Source organism: Oncorhynchus nerka, linkage group LG19 (assembly GCF_034236695.1).
Source record: "Oncorhynchus nerka isolate Pitt River linkage group LG19, Oner_Uvic_2.0, whole genome shotgun sequence".
NCBI classification, from domain to species: domain Eukaryota; kingdom Metazoa; phylum Chordata; class Actinopteri; order Salmoniformes; family Salmonidae; genus Oncorhynchus; species Oncorhynchus nerka.
The window spans coordinates 39,076,040-39,097,696 of record NC_088414.1 but is presented as its reverse complement, the minus strand read 5'-3'; the positions used below and the strand labels follow the sequence as shown (position 1 = coordinate 39,097,696).

At 49.0% G+C, this 21,657-nt stretch overlaps 1 protein-coding gene across 3 annotated transcripts in view; it reads left to right on the top strand.

Moving 5' to 3' along the window:
* Window positions 1–21,657, top strand: part of LOC115117165 (replication protein A 70 kDa DNA-binding subunit-like) — a 94,172-nt gene that overhangs the window by 62,144 nt on the left and 10,371 nt on the right. For 2 of the 3 annotated variants that reach the window (XM_065004933.1, XM_065004932.1), the window contains exons 10-11: window positions 19,225–19,401; window positions 21,479–21,586. In XM_065004933.1, the coding sequence (XP_064861005.1) occupies window positions 19,225–19,401; window positions 21,479–21,586 (285 nt within the window). The remainder of the gene's footprint in view (window positions 1–19,224; window positions 19,402–21,478; window positions 21,587–21,657) is intronic. The other variant, XM_065004934.1, reaches the window with a different exon arrangement.

Below are 21,657 nucleotides of genomic sequence, written 5' to 3'. Positions count from 1 at the left end.
ACACACACAGCAGTAGTACACCCACATCGACACACGGCCAGATACCTACAAACACACACAGCAGTAGTACACCCACATCGATACCTACAAACACGGCCAGATACCTACAAACACACACAGCAGTAGTACACCCACATCGACACACGGCCAGATACCTACAAACACACACAGCAGTAGTACACCCACATCGACACACGGCCAGATACCTACAAACACACACAGCAGTAGTACACCCACATCGACACACGGCCAGATACCTACAAACACACACAGCAGCTGGAAAATAGGGAAATCCAATTACAGGGTTTTACTTACAAATAATCAAATTCTGCATTCTGCTTTCATCCTAAACACTCTACGCCCAAGGTTACAGTGTGTGTGTGTGTGTGTGTGTGTGTGTGTGTGTGTGTGTGTGTGTGTGTGTGTGTGTGTGTGTGTGTGTGTGTGTTTTTTTTATTGACAGTTACAGCAGAGCTCTTGACAAGTTAGACAGCTGAGGTAGTAGCCTATGATTAAAACAGGAAGCTATTTCATCTAACATCTACAGGAAAAACATGATTGATATTTTGATGTGCAACCTGTTGGTTCTTCAGAGAATTTGCCCACATCTTTGTTCATAATGGCCAACAGGCTATAGTATTCACCAGCTGAGGAAGTAGGAGCTCAAAACGCTTAGCTAGATTGCTAACTCTAAACATGATATTGTTGCTCGGTAACCATGTAGGCTAATAGATTAATTTATCAGTAAATAAAGGCTAACGTCCCATAAAAACTTTCCACTTTTAGGCCTAGGCTATTTGATGTAGGCCTATTCACTGCAAATGGTGCGCTTCGCTTGACTCCACTATGCAGGTGCATCAAAACCGTACCAACTACGATCTACTCCGGTTGTAAAGGGGTGCCATGAGGTCCATAATAAGAGGGGAGAAACGCATGATATACTCACAGAAAGCTGTCATTCTGCTCTCGGTAACCAGAACAACAGTAGTTGCTTTGAAAACGGTGTTTTGCTTGTGCTTCTCAGAATTCATCTCTCCCTCCACCGTGTGCACAGTGGAGAGAGGGAGTAAGAGTCAGCAGCCAACCAGGACAGGAAGATACTTTCATTGCAGGAATCAACATGAAGCATAGGCTATTACTGTTGACCAGGGCTCTCCAACCCTGGAGAGATGCCCCCCTGTAGGTTTTAACTCCAACCCTGTTCCTGGAGAGATACCATCCTGTAGGTTTTCACACCAACCCTGTTCCTGGAGAGATACCCTCCTGTAGGTTTTAACTCCAACCCTGTTCCTGGAGAGATACCCTCCTGTAGGTTTTAACTCCAACCCTGTTCCTGGAGAGATATCCTCCTGTAGGTTTAAACTCCAACCCTGTTCCTGGAGAGATATCCTCCTGTAGGTTTAAACTCCAACCCTGTTCCTGGAGAGATATCCTCCTGTAGGTTTTCACACCAACCCTGTTCCTGGAGAGATATCCTCCTGTAGGTTTTCACACCAACCCTGTTCCTGGAGAGATATCCTCCTGTAGGTTTTCACACCAACCCTGTTCCCGGAGAGATATCCTCCTGTAGGTTTTCACACCAACCCTGTTCCTGGAGAGATGCCCTCCTGATGCCCTCCTGTAGGTTAACAGGTGTGTGTGTGTGTGTGTGTGTGTGTGTGTGTGTGTGTGTGTGTGTGTGTGTGTGTGTGTGTGTGTGTGTGTGTGTGTGTGTGTGTGTGTGTGTGTGTGTGTGTGTGTGTGTGTGTGTGTGTGTGTGTGTGTGTGTGTGTAGGTTTTCCTTGGTGGTTTCCAGGTTAAGACTTCCTGAGGGACTCTGTACACTGAGAACTACAGAAAGAGAGCAGGCCAGAGAGGAAGAAAGTGAAAGAGGGAGGGACTCTGTACACTGAGAACTACAGAAAGAGAGCAGGCCAGAGTGGAAGAAAGTGAAATAGGGAGGGACTCTGTACACTGAGAACTACAGAAAGAGAGCAGGCCAGAGAGGAAGAAAGTGAAAGAGGGAGGGACTCTGTACACTGAGAACTACAGAAAGAGAGCAGGCCAGAGTGGAAGAAAGTGAAATAGGGAGGGACTCTGGACACTGAGAACTACAGAAAGAGAGCAGGCCAGAGAGGAAGAAAGTGAAAGAGGGAGGGACTCTGTACACTGAGAACTACAAAAAGAGAGCAGGCCAGAGAGGAAGAAGGGGAAAGGGGGATGGAGGTAAAAAAGGATTGAGGTAGATAATCATCTAACCTCATCTCTCGCTTCAAAATCTATCCATCTCTCAAACTCTCTATTTCTCTCTCCCTCTGTCCCATATCATATTCTCAACCTCTCTTATTCTGTTATTTCCTGCTCTGACATTCTTTCATTCCAACCTACCAATTCTGAGATTCCAACATCATAAATTTCTACCATTATGTAATTCTTAATCAGAGTTCTGGGAGCGTGATGACTCCAGGAAGACAGAGGGTGGTGGGAGGAGTTGAATCAGAGTTCTGGGAGCCTGATGACTATAGGAAGACAGAGGGTGGTGGGAGGAGTTGAATCAGAGTTCTGGGAGCCTGATGACTCCAGGAAGACAGAGGGTGGTGGGAGGAGTTGAATCAGAGTTCTGGGAGCGTGATGACTCCAGGAAGACAGAGGGTGGTGGGAGGAGTTGAATCAGAGTTCTGGGAGCGTGATGACTCCAGGAAGACAGAGGGTGGTGGGAGGAGTTGAATCAGAGTTCTGGGAGCGTGATGACTCCAGGAAGATAGAGGGTGGTGGGAGGAGTTGAATCAGAGTTCTGGGAGCCTGATGACTCCAGGAAGACAGAGGGTGGTGGGAGGAGTTGAATCAGAGTTCTGGGAGCGTGATGACTCCAGGAAGACAGAGGGTGGTGGGAGGAGTTGAATCAGAGTTCTGGGAGCGTGATGACTCCAGGAAGACAGAGGGTGGTGGGAGGAGTTGAATCAGAGTTCTGGGAGCCTGATGACTCCAGGAAGACAGAGGGTGGTGGGAGGAGTTGAATCAGAGTTCTGGGAGCGTGATGACTAGGAAGACAGAGGGTGGTGGGAGGAGTTGAATCAGAGTTCTGGGAGCCTGATGACTCCAGGAAGACAGAGGGTGGTGGGAGGAGTTGAATCAGAGTTCTGGGAGCGTGATGACTCCAGGAAGACAGAGGGTGGTGGGAGGAGTTGAATCAGAGTTCTGGGAGCCTGATGACTCCAGGAAGACAGAGGGTGGTGGGAGGAGTTGAATCAGAGTTCTGGGAGCGTGATGACTCCAGGAAGACAGAGGGTGGAGGGAGGAGTTGAATCAGAGTTCTGGGAGCGTGATGACTCCAGGAAGACAGAGGGTGGTGGGAGGAGTTGAATCAGAGTTCTGGGAGCCTGATGACTATAGGAAGACAGAGGGTGGTGGGAGGAGTTGAATCAGAGTTCTGGGAGCCTGATGACTCCAGGAAGACAGAGGGTGGTGGGAGGAGTTGAATCAGAGTTCTGGGAGCGTGATGACTCCAGGAAGACAGAGGGTGGTGGGAGGAGTTGAATCAGAGTTCTGGGAGCCTGATGACTCCAGGAAGACAGAGGGTGGTGGGAGGAGTTGAATCAGAGTTCTGGGAGCGTGATGACTCCAGGAAGACAGAGGGTGGTGGGAGAGTTGAATCAGAGTTCTGGGAGCCTGATGACTCCAGGAAGACAGAGGGTGGTGGGAGGAGTTGAATCAGAGTTCTGGGAGCGTGAGTTCTGACTATAGGAAGACAGAGGGTGGTGGGAGGAGTTGAATCAGAGTTCTGGGAGCGTGATGACTCCAGGAAGACAGAGGGTGGTGGGAGGAGTTGAATCAGAGTTCTGGGAGCGTGATGACTCCAGGAAGACAGAGGGTGGTGGGAGGAGTTGAATCAGAGTTCTGGGAGCGTGATGACTCCAGGAAGACAGAGGGTGGTGGGAGGAGTTGAATCAGAGTTCTGGGAGCCTGATGACTCCAGGAAGACAGAGGGTGGTGGGAGGAGTTGAATCAGAGTTCTGGGAGCGTGATGACTCCAGGAAGACAGAGGGTGGTGGGAGGAGTTGAATCAGAGTTCTGGGAGCGTGATGACTCCAGGAAGACAGAGGGTGGTGGGAGGAGTTGAATCAGAGTTCTGGGAGCCTGATGACTCCAGGAAGACAGAGGGTGGTGGGAGGAGTTGAATCAGAGTTCTGGGAGCGTGATGACTCCAGGAAGATAGAGGGTGGTGGGAGGAGTTGAATCAGAGTTCTGGGAGCCTGATGACTCCAGGAAGACAGAGGGTGGTGGGAGGAGTTGAATCAGAGTTCTGGGAGCCTGATGACTCCAGGAAGACAGAGGGGTGGTGGGAGGAGTTGAATCAGAGTTCTGGGAGCCTGATGACTCCAGGAAGACAGAGGGTGGTGGGAGGAGTTGAATCAGAGTTCTGGGAGCCTGATGACTCCAGGAAGACAGAGGGTGGTGGGAGGAGTTGAATCAGAGTTCTGGGAGCCTGATGACTCCAGGAAGACAGAGGGTGGTGGGAGGAGTTGAATCAGAGTTCTGGGAGCCTGATGACTCCAGGAAGACAGAGGGTGGTGGGAGGAGTTGAATCAGAGTTCTGGGAGCCTGATGACTCCAGGAAGACAGAGGGTGGTGGGAGGAGTTGAATCAGAGTTCTGGGAGCCTGATGACTCCAGGAAGACAGAGGGTGGTGGGAGGAGTTGAATCAGAGTTCTGGGAGCCTGATGACTCCAGGAAGACAGAGGGTGGTGGGAGGAGTTGAATCAGAGTTCTGGGAGCCTGATGACTCCAGGAAGACAGAGGGTGGTGGGAGGAGTTGAATCAGAGTTCTGGGAGCCTGATGACTATAGGAAGACAGAGGGTGGTGGGAGGAGTTGAATCAGAGTTCTGGGAGCGTGATGACTCCAGGAAGACAGAGGGTGGTGGGAGGAGTTGAATCAGAGTTCTGGGAGCGTGATGACTCCAGGAAGACAGAGGGTGGTGGGAGGAGTTGAATCAGAGTTCTGGGAGCGTGATGACTCCAGGAACACAGAGGGTGGTGGGAGGAGTTGAATCAGAGTTCTGGGAGCGTGATGACTCCAGGAAGACAGAGGGTGGTGGGAGGAGTTGAATCAGAGTTCTGGGAGCCTGATGACTCCAGGAAGACAGAGGGTGGTGGGAGGAGTTGAATCAGAGTTCTGGGAGCGTGATGACTCCAGGAAGACAGAGGGTGGTGGGAGGAGTTGAATCAGAGTTCTGGGAGCCTGATGACTCCAGGAAGACAGAGGGTGGTGGGAGGAGTTGAATCAGAGTTCTGGGAGCGTGATGACTCCAGGAAGACAGAGGGTGGTGGGAGGAGTTGAATCAGAGTTCTGGGAGCCTGATGACTCCAGGAAGACAGAGGGTGGTGGGAGGAGTTGAATCAGAGTTCTGGGAGCCTGATGACTCCAGGAAGACAGAGGGTGGTGGGAGGAGTTGAATCAGAGTTCTGGGAGCCTGATGACTCCAGGAAGACAGAGGGTGGTGGGAGGAGTTGAATCAGAGTTCTGGGAGCCTGATGACTCCAGGAAGACAGAGGGTGGTGGGAGGAGTTGAATCTGGGGGAGCCTGATGACTTCTGGGAGTTGAATCAGAGTTCTGGGAGCCTGATGACTCCAGGAAGACAGAGGGTGGTGGGAGGAGTTGAATCAGAGTTCTGGGAGCCTGATGACTCCAGGAAGACAGAGGGTGGTGGGAGGAGTTGAATCAGAGTTCTGGGAGCCTGATGACTCCAGGAAGACAGAGGGTGGTGGGAGGAGTTGAATCAGAGTTCTGGGAGCCTGATGACTCCAGGAAGACAGAGGGTGGTGGGAGGAGTTGAATCAGAGTTCTGGGAGCCTGATGACTCCAGGAAGACAGAGGGTGGTGGGAGGAGTTGAATCAGAGTTCTGGGAGCCTGATGACTATAGGAAGACAGAGGGTGGTGGGAGGAGTTGAATCAGAGTTCTGGGAGCCTGATGACTCCAGGAAGACAGAGGGTGGTGGGAGGAGTTGAATCAGAGTTCTGGGAGCCTGATGACTCCAGGAAGACAGAGGGTGGTGGGAGGAGTTGAATCAGAGTTCTGGGAGCCTGATGACTCCAGGAAGACAGAGGGTGGTGGGAGGAGTTGAATCAGAGTTCTGGGAGCCTGATGACTCCAGGAAGACAGAGGGTGGTGGGAGGAGTTGAATCAGAGTTCTGGGAGCCTGATGACTCCAGGAAGACAGAGGGTGGTGGGAGGAGTTGAATCAGAGTTCTGGGAGCCTGATGACTCCAGGAAGACAGAGGGTGGTGGGAGGAGTTGAATCAGAGTTCTGGGAGCGTGATGACTCCAGGAAGACAGAGGGTGGTGGGAGGAGTTGAATCAGAGTTCTGGGAGCCTGATGACTCCAGGAAGACAGAGGGTGGTGGGAGGAGTTGAATCAGAGTTCTGGGAGCCTGATGACTCCAGGAAGACAGAGGGTGGTGGGAGGAGTTGAATCAGAGTTCTGGGAGCCTGATGACTCCAGGAAGACAGAGGGTGGTGGGAGGAGTTGAATCAGAGTTCTGGGAGCCTGATGACTATAGGAAGACAGAGGGTGGTGGGAGGAGTTGAATCAGAGTTCTGGGAGCGTGATGACTCCAGGAAGATAGAGGGTGGTGGGAGGAGTTGAATCAGAGTTCTGGGAGCCTGATGACTCCAGGAAGACAGAGGGTGGTGGGAGGAGTTGAATCAGAGTTCTGGGAGCCTGATGACTCCAGGAAGACAGAGGGTGGTGGGAGGAGTTGAATAAGAGTTCTGGGAGCCTGATGACTATAGGAAGACAGAGGGTGGTGGTAGGAGTTGAATCAGAGTTCTGGGAGCCTGATGACTATAGGAAGACAGAGGGTGGTGGGAGGAGTTGAATCAGAGTTCTGGGAGCGTGATGACTCCAGGAAGACAGAGGGTGGTGGGAGGAGTTGAATCAGAGTTCTGGGAGCCTGATGACTCCAGGAAGACAGAGGGTGGTGGGAGGAGTTGAATCAGAGTTCTGGGAGCGTGACGACTCCAGGAAGAGAGAGGGTGGTGGGAGGAGTTGAATCAGAGTTCTGGGAGCGTGACGACTCCAGGAAGACAGAGGGTGGTGGGAGGAGTTGAATCAGAGTTCTGGGAGCCTGATGACTCCAGGAAGACAGAGGGTGGTGGGAGGAGTTGAATCAGAGTTCTGGGAGCCTGATGACTCCAGGAAGACAGAGGGTGGTGGGAGGAGTTGAATCAGAGTTCTGGGAGCGTGATGACTATAGGAAGACAGAGGGTGGTGGGAGAGTTGAATCAGAGTTCTGGAAGCCTGATGACTCCAGGAAGACAGAGGGTGGTGGGAGGAGTTGAATCAGAGTTCTGGGAGCCTGATGACTATAGGAAGACAGAGGGTGGTGGGAGGAGTTGAATCAGAGTTCTGGGAGCCTGATGACTCCAGGAAGACAGAGGGTGGTGGGAGGAGTTGAATCAGAGTTCTGGGAGCCTGATGACTCCAGGAAGACAGAGGGTGGTGGGAGGAGTTGAATCAGAGTTCTGGGAGCCTGATGACTCCAGGAAGACAGAGGGTGGTGGGAGGAGTTGAATCAGAGTTCTGGGAGCCTGATGACTATAGGAAGACAGAGGGTGGTGGGAGGAGTTGAATCAGAGTTCTGGGAGCGTGATGACTCCAGGAAGATAGAGGGTGGTGGGAGGAGTTGAATCAGAGTTCTGGGAGCCTGATGACTCCAGGAAGACAGAGGGTGGTGGGAGGACTTGAATCAGAGTTCTGGGAGCCTGATGACTCCAGGAAGACAGAGGGTGGTTGGAGGAGTTGAATCAGAGTTCTGGGAGCCTGATGACTATAGGAAGACAGAGGGTGGTGGGAGGAGTTGAATCAGAGTTCTGGGAGCCTGATGACTATAGGAAGACAGAGGGTGGTGGGAGGAGTTGAATCAGAGTTCTGGGAGCGTGATGACTCCAGGAAGACAGAGGGTGGTGGGAGGAGTTGAATCAGAGTTCTGGGAGCCTGATGACTCCAGGAAGACAGAGGGTGGTGGGAGGAGTTGAATCAGAGTTCTGGGAGCCTGATGACTCCAGGAAGACAGAGGGTGGTGGGAGGAGTTGAATCAGAGTTCTGGGAGCCTGACGACTCCAGGAAGACAGAGGGTGGTGGGAGGAGTTGAATCAGAGTTCTGGGAGCCTGACGACTCCAGGAAGACAGAGGGTGGTGGGAGGAGTTGAATCAGAGTTCTGGGAGCCTGATGACTCCAGGAAGACAGAGGGTGGTGGGGAGTTGAATCAGAGTTCTGGGAGCGTGACGACTCCAGGAAGAGAGAGGGTGGTGGGAGGAGTTGAATCAGAGTTCTGGGAGCGTGACGACTCCAGGAAGACAGAGGGTGGTGGGAGGACTTGAATCAGAGTTCTGGGAGCCTGATGACTCCAGGAAGACAGAGGGTGGTGGGAGGAGTTGAATCAGAGTTCTGGGAGCCTGATGACTCCAGGAAGACAGAGGGTGGTGGGAGGAGTTGAATCAGAGTTCTGGGAGCCTGACGACTCCAGGAAGACAGAGGGTGGTGGGAGGAGTTGAATCAGAGTTCTGGGAGCCTGATGACTCCAGGAAGACAGAGGGTGGTGGGAGGAGTTGAATCAGAGTTCTGGGAGCGTGACGACTCCAGGAAGAGAGAGGGTGGTGGGAGGAGTTGAATCAGAGTTCTGGGAGCGTGACGACTCCAGGAAGACAGAGGGTGGTGGGAGGACTTGAATCAGAGTTCTGGGAGCCTGATGACTCCAGGAAGACAGAGGTGGTGGGAGGAGTTGAATCAGAGTTCTGGGAGCCTGATGACTCCAGGAAGACAGAGGGTGGTGGGAGGAGTTGAATCAGAGTTCTGGGAGCGTGACGACTCCAGGAAGACAGAGGGTGGTGGGAGGACTTGAATCAGAGTTCTGGGAGCCTGATGACTCCAGGAAGACAGAGGGTGGTGGGAGGAGTTGAATCAGAGTTCTGGGAGCCTGATGACTCCAGGAAGACAGAGGGTGGTGGGAGGAGTTGAATCAGAGTTCTGGGAGCGTGATGACTATAGGAAGACAGAGGGTGGTGGGAGGAGTTGAATCAGAGTTCTGGAAGCCTGATGACTCCAGGAAGACAGAGGGTGGTGGGAGGAGTTGAATCAGAGTTCTGGGAGCCTGATGACTATAGGAAGACAGAGGGTGGTGGGAGGAGTTGAATCAGAGTTCTGGGAGCCTGATGACTCCAGGAAGACAGAGGGTGGTGGGAGGAGTTGAATCAGAGTTCTGGGAGCCTGATGACTCCAGGAAGACAGAGGGTGGTGGGAGGAGTTGAATCAGAGTTCTGGGAGCCTGACGACTCCAGGAAGACAGAGGGTGGTGGGAGGAGTTGAATCAGAGTTCTGGGAGCCTGACGACTCCAGGAAGACAGAGGGTGGTGGGAGGAGTTGAATCAGAGTTCTGGGAGCCTGACGACTCCAGGAAGACAGAGGGTGGTGGGAGGAGTTGAATCAGAGTTCTGGGAGCCTGATGACTCCAGGAAGACAGAGGGTGGTGGGAGGAGTTGAATCAGAGTTCTGGGAGCGTGACGACTCCAGGAAGAGAGAGGGTGGTGGGAGGAGTTGAATCAGAGTTCTGGGAGCGTGATGACTCCAGGAAGACAGAGGGTGGTGGGAGGACTTGAATCAGAGTTCTGGGAGCCTGATGACTCCAGGAAGACAGAGGGTGGTGGGAGGAGTTGAATCAGAGTTCTGGGAGCCTGATGACTCCAGGAAGACAGAGGGTGGTGGGAGGAGTTGAATCAGAGTTCTGGGAGCCTGACGACTCCAGGAAGACAGAGGGTGGTGGGAGGAGTTGAATCAGAGTTCTGGGAGCCTGACTCCAGGAAGACTCAGAGTTCTGGGAGCGGAAGACAGGAGGGTGGTGGGGAGGAGTTGAATCAGAGTTCTGGGAGCGTGACGACTCCAGGAAGACAGAGGGTGGTGGGAGGACTTGAATCAGAGTTCTGGGAGCCTGATGTCTCCAGGAAGACAGAGGGTGGTGGGAGGAGTTGAATCAGAGTTCTGGGAGCCTGATGACTCCAGGAAGACAGAGGGTGGTGGGAGGAGTTGAATCAGAGTTCTGGGAGCGTGACGACTCCAGGAAGACAGAGGGTGGTGGGAGGACTTGAATCAGAGTTCTGGGAGCCTGATGACTCCAGGAAGACAGAGGGTGGTGGGAGGAGTTGAATCAGAGTTCTGGGAGCCTGATGACTCCAGGAAGACAGAGGGTGGTGGGAGGAGTTGAATCAGAGTTCTGGGAGCGTGATGACTATAGGAAGACAGAGGGTGGTGGGAGGAGTTGAATCAGAGTTCTGGAAGCCTGATGACTCCAGGAAGACAGAGGGTGGTGGGAGGAGTTGAATCAGAGTTCTGGGAGCCTGATGACTATAGGAAGACAGAGGGTGGTGGGAGGAGTTGAATCAGAGTTCTGGGAGCCTGATGACTCCAGGAAGACAGAGGGTGGTGGGAGGAGTTGAATCAGAGTTCTGGGAGCCTGATGACTCCAGGAAGACAGAGGGTGGTGGGAGGAGTTGAATCAGAGTTCTGGGAGCCTGATGACTCCAGGAAGACAGAGGGTGGTGGGAGGAGTTGAATCAGAGTTCTGGGAGCCTGATGACTATAGGAAGACAGAGGGTGGTGGGAGGAGTTGAATCAGAGTTCTGGGAGCGTGATGACTCCAGGAAGATAGAGGGTGGTGGGAGGAGTTGAATCAGAGTTCTGGGAGCCTGATGACTCCAGGAAGACAGAGGGTGGTGGGAGGACTTGAATCAGAGTTCTGGGAGCCTGATGACTCCAGGAAGACAGAGGGTGGTGGGAGGAGTTGAATCAGAGTTCTGGGAGCCTGATGACTATAGGAAGACAGAGGGTGGTGGGAGGAGTTGAATCAGAGTTCTGGGAGCCTGATGACTATAGGAAGACAGAGGGTGGTGGGAGGAGTTGAATCAGAGTTCTGGGAGCGTGATGACTCCAGGAAGACAGAGGGTGGTGGGAGGAGTTGAATCAGAGTTCTGGGAGCCTGATGACTCCAGGAAGACAGAGGGTGGTGGGAGGAGTTGAATCAGAGTTCTGGGAGCCTGATGACTCCAGAAAGACAGAGGGTGGTGGGAGGAGTTGAATCAGAGTTCTGGGAGCCTGACGACTCCAGGAAGACAGAGGGTGGTGGGAGGAGTTGAATCAGAGTTCTGGGAGCCTGATGACTCCAGGAAGACAGAGGGTGGTGGGAGGAGTTGAATCAGAGTTCTGGGAGCCTGATGACTCCAGGAAGACAGAGGGTGGTGGGAGGAGTTGAATCAGAGTTCTGGGAGCCTGATGACTCCAGGAAGACAGAGGGTGGTGGGAGGAGTTGAATCAGAGTTCTGGGAGCCTGATGACTCCAGGAAGACAGTGGTGGGGGTGGTGGGAGGAGTTGAATCAGAGTTCTGGGAGTTGATGACTCCTGAGGAAGACAGAGGGTGGTGGGAGGAGTTGAATCAGAGTTCTGGGAGCCTGATGACTCCAGGAAGACAGAGGGTGGTGGGAGGAGTTGCATCAGAGTTCTGGGAGCCTGATGACTCCAGGAAGACAGAGGGTGGTGGGAGGAGTTGAATAAGAGTTCTGGGAGCCTGATGACTATAGGAAGACAGAGGGTGGTGGGAGGAGTTGAATCAGAGTTCTGGGAGCCTGATGACTATAGGAAGACAGAGGGTGGTGGGAGGAGTTGAATCAGAGTTCTGGGAGCGTGATGACTCCAGGAAGACAGAGGGTGGTGGGAGGAGTTGAATCAGAGTTCTGGGAGCCTGATGACTCCAGGAAGACAGAGGGTGGTGGGAGGAGTTGAATCATAGTTCTGGGAGCCTGATGACTCCAGGAAGACAGAGGGTGGTGGGAGGAGTTGAATCAGAGTTCTGGGAGCCTGATGACTCCAGGAAGACAGAGGGTGGTGGGAGGAGTTGAATCAGAGTTCTGGGAGCCTGATGACTCCAGGAAGACAGAGGGTGGTGGGAGGAGTTGAATCAGAGTTCTGGGAGCGTGTGACTCCAGGAAAGACAGAGTGAGTTGTGTTCTGGGAGAGCGGGAGGACAGAGGGTGGTGGGAATCAGAGTTCTGGGAGCCTGATGACTCCAGGAAGACAGAGGGTGGTGGGAGGAGTTGAATCAGAGTTCTGGGAGCCTGATGACTCCAGGAAGACAGAGGGTGGTGGGAGGAGTTGAATCAGAGTTCTGGGAGCCTGACGACTCCAGGAAGACAGAGGGTGGTGGGAGGAGTTGAATCAGAGTTCTGGGAGCGTGATGACTCCAGGAAGACAGAGGGTGGTGGGAGGAGTTGAATCAGAGTTCTGGGAGCGTGATGACTCCAGTAAGACAGAGGGTGGTGGGAGGAGTTGAATCAGAGTTCTGGGAGCCTGATGACTCCAGTAAGACAGAGGGTGGTGGGAGGAGTTGAATCAGAGTTCTGGGAGCGTGATGACTCCAGGAAGACAGAGGGTGGTGGGAGGAGTTGAATCAGAGTTCTGGGAGCCTGATGACTCCAGGAAGACAGAGGGTGGTTGGAGGAGTTGAATCAGAGTTCTGGGAGCCTGATGACTCCAGGAAAACAGAGGGTGGTGGGAGGAGTTGAATCAGAGTTCTGGGAGCGTGATGACTCCAGGGTAGAGTGGAAGACAGAGGGTATAGTGGTTTGGGAGGTCGGCAAAGCTGGGGGGGGGAATGCCACTAATTAGACTTTTGTCGTTAACTCTCTCGTTAGTCTCATTAGGGTTCTGGGAAAGAGCAGAGATGTCTGGGTATGTGTCCCAAATATCATCTTATTTCCTATATAGTTTTCTTCTTTGACCAGGGCCCTATTTGACACCCTATTGGGACAGGGTGTATATAAAGGGGGTCATTTTGGATACAACCCGGGACAGATGATTTGGGTCTGAGTCACTGTAGCCTGCAGGGGTCAAGAAGTCAAAGCTCGTTGAGCCCTACTGTAATGTGGTGTGTAAAGTATAGGTCAAAGGTCATTGAACCTGATGGTAACATGTTGTGTTCTGTAAAGGTCAAAGTGACAATGGACATCAACTTCTCTGGGACAGACCTACTCTCGAACGATTGAGTAGGTACACACACACACACACACACACACACACACACACACACACACAAACAGGAACTGTTATTGATGTGCTGTAATTACCTCTGTGTTCAGGGATAATTAGTCCTCACTGTGTCAGTAAATGTCTACTTGCGTCAGTCCAACTTCCTACAGTAGTTGTCTTATCCTACAGTAGTTGTCTCTTCCTACAGTAGTTGTATCTTCCTACAGTAGCTGTCTCTTCCTACAGTAGTTGTCTCTTCCTACAGTAGTTGTCTCTTCCTACAGTAGCTGTCTCTTCCTACAGTAGCTGTCTCTTCCTACAGTAGTTGTCTCTTCCTACAGTAGTTGTCTCTTCCTACAGTAGTTGTCTCTTCCTACAGTAGTTGTCTTATCCTACAGTGGTTGTCTCTTCCTACAGTTCTTGTCTCTTCCTACAGTTCTTGTCTCTTCCTACAGTAGTTGTCTCTTCCTACAGTAGTTGTCTCTTCCTACAGCAGCTGTCTCTTCCTACAGTAGCTGTCTCTTCCTACAGTAGTTGTCTCTTCCTACAGTAGTTGTCTCTTCCTACAGTAGTTGTCTCCTCCTACAGTAGCTGTCTCTTCCTACAGTAGCTGTCTCTTCCTACAGTAGCTGTCTCTTCCTACAGTAGTTGTCTCTTCCTACAGTAGCTGTCTCTTCCTACAGTAGCTGTCTCTTCCTACAGTAGTTGTCTCTTCCTACAGTAGTTGTCTCTTCCTACAGTAGTTGTCTCTTCCTACAGTAGTTGTCTTATCCTACAGTAGTTGTCTCATCCTACAGTAGTTGTCTCTTCCTACAGTAGTTGTCTCATCCTACAGTAGTTGTCTCTTCCTACAGTAGTTGTCTCTTCCTACAGTAGTTGTCTCTTCCTACAGTAGTTGTCTTATCCTACAGTAGCTGTCTCTTCCTACAGTAGTTGTCTTATCCTACAGTAGTTGTCTCTTCCTACAGTTCTTGTCTCTTCCTACAGTAGTTGTCTCATCCTACAGTAGTTGTCTCTTCCTACAGTTCTTGTCTCTTCCTACAGTTCTTGTCTCTTCCTACAGTAGTTGTCTCTTCCTACAGTAGTTGTCTCTTCCTACAGTAGTTGTCTCTTCCTACAGTTCTTGTCTCTTCCTACAGTTCTTGTCTCTTCCTACAGTAGTTGTCTCTTCCTACAGTTCTTGTCTCTTCCTACAGTAGTTGTCTCTTCCTACAGTAGTTGTCTCTTCCTACAGTAGTTGTCTCTTCCTACAGTTCTTGTCTCTTCCTACAGTTCTTGTCTCTTCCTACAGTAGTTGTCTCTTCCTACAGTAGTTGTCTCTTCCTACAGTAGCTGTCTCTTCCTACAGTAGTTGTCTCTTCCTACAGTAGTTGTCTCTTCCTACAGTAGCTGTCTCTTCCTACAGTAGCTGTCTCTTCCTACAGTAGTTGTCTCTTCCTACAGTAGTTGTCTCTTCCTACAGTAGTTGTCTCTTCCTACAGTAGTTGTCTTATCCTACAGTGGTTGTCTCTTCCTACAGTTCTTGTCTCTTCCTACAGTTCTTGTCTCTTCCTACAGTAGTTGTCTCTTCCTACAGTAGTTGTCTCTTCCTACAGTAGCTGTCTCTTCCTACAGTAGCTGTCTCTTCCTACAGTAGTTGCCTCTTCCTACAGTAGTTGTCTCTTCCTACAGTAGTTGTCTCCTCCTACATTAGCTGTCTCTTCCTACAGTAGCTGTCTCTTCCTACAGTAGCTGTCTCTTCCAGTAGTTCCTACAGTAGTTGTCTCTTCCTACAGTAGCTGTCTCTTCCTACAGTAGCTGTCTCTTCCTACAGTAGTTGTCTCTTCCTACAGTAGTTGTCTCTTCCTACAGTAGCTGTCTCTTCCTACAGTAGCTGTCTCTTCCTACAGTAGTTGTCTCTTCCTACAGTAGTTGTCTCTTCCTACAGTAGCTGTCTCTTCCTACAGTAGTTGTCTCTTCCTACAGTAGTTGTCTCTTCCTACAGTAGCTGTCTCTTCCTACAGTAGCTGTCTCTTCCTACAGTAGTTGTCTCTTCCTACAGTAGTTGTCTCTTCCTACAGTAGTTGTCTCTTCCTACAGTAGTTGTCTTATCCTACAGTGGTTGTCTCTTCCTACAGTTCTTGTCTCTTCCTACAGTTCTTGTCTCTTCCTACAGTAGTTGTCTCTTCCTACAGTAGTTGTCTCTTCCTACAGTAGTTGTCTCTTCCTACAGCAGCTGTCTCTTCCTACAGTAGCTGTCTCTTCCTACAGTAGTTGTCTCTTCCTACAGTAGTTGTCTCTTCCTACAGTAGTTGTCTCCTCCTACAGTAGCTGTCTCTTCCTACAGTAGCTGTCTCTTCCTACAGTAGCTGTCTCTTCCTACAGTAGCTGTCTCTTCCTACAGTAGCTGTCTCTTCCTACAGTAGCTGTCTCTTCCTACAGTAGCTGTCTCTTCCTACAGTAGTTGTCTCTTCCTACAGTAGTTGTCTCTTCCTACAGTAGTTGTCTCATCCTACAGTAGTTGTCTCTTCCTACAGTAGTTGTCTCTTCCTACAGTAGTTGTCTCTTCCTACAGTAGTTGTCTCTTCCTACAGTAGTTGTCTTATCCTACAGTAGCTGTCTCTTCCTACAGTAGTTGTCTTATCCTACAGTAGTTGTCTCTTCCTACAGTTCTTGTCTCTTCCTACAGTAGTTGTCTCATCCTACAGTAGTTGTCTCTTCCTACAGTTCTTGTCTCTTCCTACAGTTCTTGTCTCTTCCTACAGTAGTTGTCTCTTCCTACAGTAGTTGTCTCTTCCTACAGTAGTTGTCTCTTCCTACAGTTCTTGTCTCTTCCTACAGTTCTTGTCTCTTCCTACAGTAGTTGTCTCTTCCTACAGTTCTTGTCTCTTCCTACAGTAGTTGTCTCTTCCTACAGTAGTTGTCTCTTCCTACAGTAGTTGTCTCTTCCTACAGTTCTTGTCTCTTCCTACAGTTCTTGTCTCTTCCTACAGTAGTTGTCTCTTCCTACAGTAGTTGTCTCTTCCTACAGTAGCTGTCTCTTCCTACAGTAGTTGTCTCTTCCTACAGTAGTTGTCTCTTCCTACAGTAGCTGTCTCTTCCTACAGTAGCTGTCTCTTCCTACAGTAGTTGTCTTATCCTACAGTGGTTGTCTCTTCCTACAGTTCTTGTCTCTTCCTACAGTTCTTGTCTCTTCCTACAGTAGTTGTCTCTTCCTACAGTAGTTGTCTCTTCCTACAGTAGCTGTCTCTTCCTACAGTAGCTGTCTCTTCCTACAGTAGTTGCCTCTTCCTACAGTAGTTGTCTCTTCCTACAGTAGTTGTCTCCTCCTACAGTAGCTGTCTCTTCCTACAGTAGCTGTCTCTTCCTACAGTAGCTGTCTCTTCCTACAGTAGTTGTCTCTTCCTACAGTAGCTGTCTCTTCCTACAGTAGCTGTCTCTTCCTACAGTAGTTGTCTCTTCCTACAGTAGTTGTCTCTTCCTACAGTAGTTGTCTCTTCCTACAGTAGTTGTCTTATCCTACAGTAGTTGTCTCATCCTACAGTAGTTGTCTCTTCCTACAGTAGTTGTCTCATCCTACAGTAGTTGTCTCTTCCTACAGTAGTTGTCTCATCCTACAGTAGTTGTCTCATCCTACAGTAGTTGTCTCTTCCTACAGTAGTTGTCTCATCCTACAGTAGTTGTCTCTTCCTACAGTAGTTGTCTCATAGTACAATAGCTGTCTCTTCCTACAGTTCTTGTCTCTTCCTACAGTAGTTGTCTCATCCTACAGTAGTTGTCTCTTCCTACAGTAGCTGTCTCTTCCTACAGTAGCTGTCTCTTCCTACAGTAGTTGTCTCTTCCTACAGTAGCTGTCTCTTCCTACAGTAGCTGTCTCTTCCTACAGTAGCTGTCTCTTCCTACAGTAGTTGTCTCTTCCTACAGTAGTTGTCTCTTCCTACAGTAGTTGTCTCTTCCTACAGTTGTTGTCTCTTCCTACAGTTCTTGTCTCTTCCTACAGTACTTGTCTCTTCCTACAGTTCTTGTCTCTTCCTACAGTAGTTGTCTCTTCCTACAGTAGTTGTCTCTTCCTACAGTAGTTGTCTCTTCCTACAGTAGTTGTCTCTTCCTACAGTAGCTGTCTCTTCCTACAGTAGTTGTCTTATCCTACAGTAGTTGTCTCTTCCTACAGTTCTTGTCTCTTCCTACAGTAGTTGTCTCATCCTACAGTAGTTGTCTCTTCCTACAGTTCTTGTCTCTTCCTACAGTTCTTGTCTCTTCCTACAGTAGTTGTCTCTTCCTACAGTAGTTGTCTCTTCCTACAGTAGTTGTCTCTTCCTACAGTAGTTGTCTCTTTCTTCAGTACTTGTTTTGTCCACACAGGATGATTATAGTGACACTTAGAGATATAAAACACACAACCACCTGTAAACAGTAAGTACTGGTCCCAGCTATTTAGTTTAGTATCGATGTTGCATGCCGTCTTTCTGTGTGTGTGTGTGTGTGTGTGTGTGTGTGTGTGTGTGTGTGTGTGTGTGTGTGTGTGTGTGTGTGTGTGTGTGTGTGTGTGTGTGTGTGTGTGTGTGTGTTATTCTACCAGGCATGTCTCTAGTATTTAACTGTGTGGTAATGTTGTGTTACTCTACCAGGCATGTCTCTGGTATTTAACTGTGTGGTAATGTTGTGTTACTCTGCCAGGCATGTCTCTGGTATTTAACTGGTTGGTAATGTTGTGTTACTCTACCAGGCATGTCTCTGGTATTTAACTGTGTGGTAATGTTGTGTTACTCTACCAGGCATGTCTCTGGTATTTAACTGTGGTAATGTTGTGTTACTCTGCCAGGCATGTCTCTGGTATTTAACTGGTTGGTAATGTTGTGTTACTCTGCCAGGCATGTCTCTGGTATTTAACTGGTTGGTAATGTTGTGTTACTCTACCAGGCATGTCTCTGGTATTTAACTGTGTGGTAATGTTGTGTTACTCTACCAGGCATGTCTCTGGTATTTAACTGGTTGGTAATGTTGTGTTACTCTACCAGGCATGTCTCTGGTATTTAACTGTGTGGTAATGTTGTGTTACTCTACCAGGCATGTCTCTGGTATTTAACTGGTTGGTAATGTTGTGTTACTCTACCAGGCATGTCTCTGGTATTTAACTGTGTGGTAATGTTGTGTTACTCTGCCAGGCATGTCTCTGGTATTTAACTGGTTGGTAATGTTGTGTTACTCTGCCAGGCATGTCTCTGGTATTTAACTATGTGGTAATGTTGTGTTACTCTACCAGGCATGTCTCTGGTATTTAACTGTGTGGTAATGTTGTGTTACTCTGCCAGGCATGTCTCTGGTATCTGTCGTTCTGCCCCTGAACAGGCAGTTAACCCACTGTTCCCAGGCCGTCATTGAAAATAAGAATTTGTTCTTAATGTTCTTAACTGACTTGCCTGGTTAAATAAAGGTAAAAAAAAATAAAAAAATGTTTTAACTGTGTGGTAATGTTGTGTTACTCTGCCAGGCATGCAGCTAGGAGAGAATAGGCTTTATCCTGCTGAATTACCATCTTCTGTCTCTACCACAGTTGAGTCCTCGCTCAAGCCTTAGGTGCTAATAACACCATAAATTATACCAACCTCAGACACATACACACAGGCGGGTACACACATATTCACTTTCAACTGCAGAGACACATAATTTTACAAGCTTCTTCTCTATAATTGCATTGCCTTTCGACTGCTTTTGTGACTTGTGCTGCAACTGAAATTCATTTTGAGAAAATGTTGTCCCTGTTATTGTGTGTGTCTCTCTCTCTCTTTGTCTCTCTGTGTCTCTTTTTCTGCCTCTCTGTGTCTCTCTCTCTCTTTGTCTCTCTGTGTCTCTTTCTCTGCCTCTCTGTGTCTCTTTCTCTGCCTCTGTGTCTCTTTCTCTGCCTCTCTGTGTCTCTTTCTTTGTCTCTCTGTGTCTCTTTCTCTGTCTCTCTGTGTCTCTTTCTTTGTCTCTCTGTGTCTCTTTCTCTGCCTCTCTGTGTCTCTTACCATCCACTTTCTCTCTCTTTTTGTTGTCCTCTTTTCTCTCTTTTTCCCTCTTTCTCATCTTACCTCCCTACATCCACCCCTCCTCCATCCATCCCTCCCTCCATCCCCCCTCCATCTCACTCCTTCTCTCTTTTCCTCTCTCTCTCTCTCTCTCTCTGCCCCTCCCTTCTCCCTCTCTACAGGCGGATTATTTCAGCTGTGTAGCCACAGTGTTGTTTAGTGGTAAGGAAAGCTGTCTGTACCAGGCCTGTCCCTCTGCAGATTGTAAGAAGAAGGTAATAGAACAACCAAATGGACTCTACCACTGTGAGAAGTGTGACAAACAATTCCCTAACTACAAATACTGCGTCATGCTGTCTGTGAGTACAACAACACCCCCCCCCACACACACACACACATAAAGGACAGACATTCACTAAGTATACAAAACATTAGCCACACCTTCCTAATATTGTGCGTCCCCCCCTCCATTCGCCTTCAGAACAGCCTCAATTTGTCAGGGGAATGGACTTTACAAGGTGTCGAAAGCATTTAACAGGGATGCTGGCCCATGTTGACCTTCTACCATACCCTGTTCAAAGGGCACTTAATCTTAGGGATAGGCATCCCGCTAGCGGGACAACTTCCGGTGAAACTGGAGGGCGCGCAATTCAAATAAATCATAAACATTATGGATATTAAACATTTAGGTAGATACAAGTTTCTTTTATCAGTTGAAAGCTTAACTTCTTGTAATGTAACTGCACTGTCTGATTTACATTACAGCCATTACAGCGAAAGCATGCCATGCGATTGTTTGACGACGGCACCCCAGGTCAAAATATTTTTCCACCAGCACAGGTTTCAGAAATTTACAAATAGTGATTAAATATTCACTTACTTTTTGAAAATCTTTCTCTGATTTGTCATCTAAAGGGTCCCAGCTATAACATGTAGTGTCGTTTTGTTAGATAAAATCCTTCTTTATATTCCCAAAAGTCTGTTTAGTTGGCGCCATCGATTTGTGTAATCCACTCGTTCAACTTGCAGAGAAAGGAATCCAAAAATCTACCGTTAACTTTGTTAAAACAAGTCAAAATACATTTCTATTGACCCCTCAGATACCCTAAAATGTAATCAAACTATAATATTTCATAAGGAAAGAAGTATGTTCAATAGGAAACCGAGATAAGCAGGTACTTAATGTCTTCATCACTCGCACAAACACGAATTCCCAAGACTGTGTCCTTGTACTAAAACTGTCTTTCTCATTTGTTTTGGAAGACACAAGCCTGAAACCTTGAACATAGAGTGCTGACACCCTGTGGAAGCCATAGGAATTGCATACCGGGAGCTAGATTTCATTATTTCTCTATACTTTCCATTGTAAGAGCTCTCTAAAAAAAAACATTCCAGTTGGGTTGTCTTTGGATTTTCTCCTACCATATCTAATGTTATATTTTCCTACATTAACATTTCCACAAACTTCAAAGTGTTTCCTTTCCAATGGTACCAATGATTTGCATATTCTGGCTTCAGGGCCTGAGCAACAGGCAGTTTACTTTGGGCACGTCAGTCAGGCGGAAATTGAGAAAAAGGACCCTAGCTCTAACAAGTTTTAAGTGTTCGTCTTGCCCATTCACCCTCTGAATGGTACACATACACAATCCATGTCTCAATAGTCTCAAGGCTTAAACAATATTATTTAACCCATCTCCTCCCCTTCATCTACACTGACTGAAGTGGATTTAACAAGTGACATCACTAATGGATCATAGTTTGCACCTGGTCAGTGTATGTCAAGGAAAGAGCAGGTTTTCTTAATGTTTTGTACTCTCAGTGTATATACACTGAACACATATACTGAAGAGCACTTACACGACATAGAAACAACCTCGACACTCACTCTGTTTCTCTCTCTCTCTCTCTCTCTCTCTCTCACTCACTCTGTATCTCTCTCTAATCTCTCTCTCTCTCTCTCTCTCTCTCTCTCACTCACTCACTCTGTTTCTCTCTCTAATCTCTCTCTCTCTCTCTCTCTCTCTCTCTCTCTCTCTCTCTCTCTCTCTCTTACTCACTCACTCTGTGTTTCTCTCTAATCTCTATCTCTCCCTCTCTCCATCCCCCTCTCTCTGTCTCTACCTTTCTCTCCATCTCTATCCCTCTCTCTCTCCCTCCTTCTCACTCTCCTTCACTCTCTCTCACTCCTTCTCGCTCTCTCTCTCCCTCCCTCCATCTCTCTCTCCCTCCTTCTCACTGTCCTTCACTCTCTCTCACTCCTTCTCACTCTCCTTCGCTCTCTCTCCCTCCTTCTCGCTCTCTCCATCTCTCTTTCCCTCCTTCTCACTCTCCTTCGCGCTCTCTCCCTCCTTCTCACTCTCCTTCACTCTCTCTCTCTCCTTCTCGCTCTCTCTCTCCCTCCCTCCATCTCTCCCTCCCTCTCTCTCTCCTCTCCAGGCTAACATAGCAGACTTCAGTGATAACCAGTGGGTGACATGTTTCCATGAGACAGCAGAGGGCATTCTGGGTCACAATGCAGAGACTCTGGGCCAGCTTAAAGATACGGTGAGACGTACACACACACACACACACGCACGCACGCACGCACGCACGCACGCACGCACGCACGCACGCAC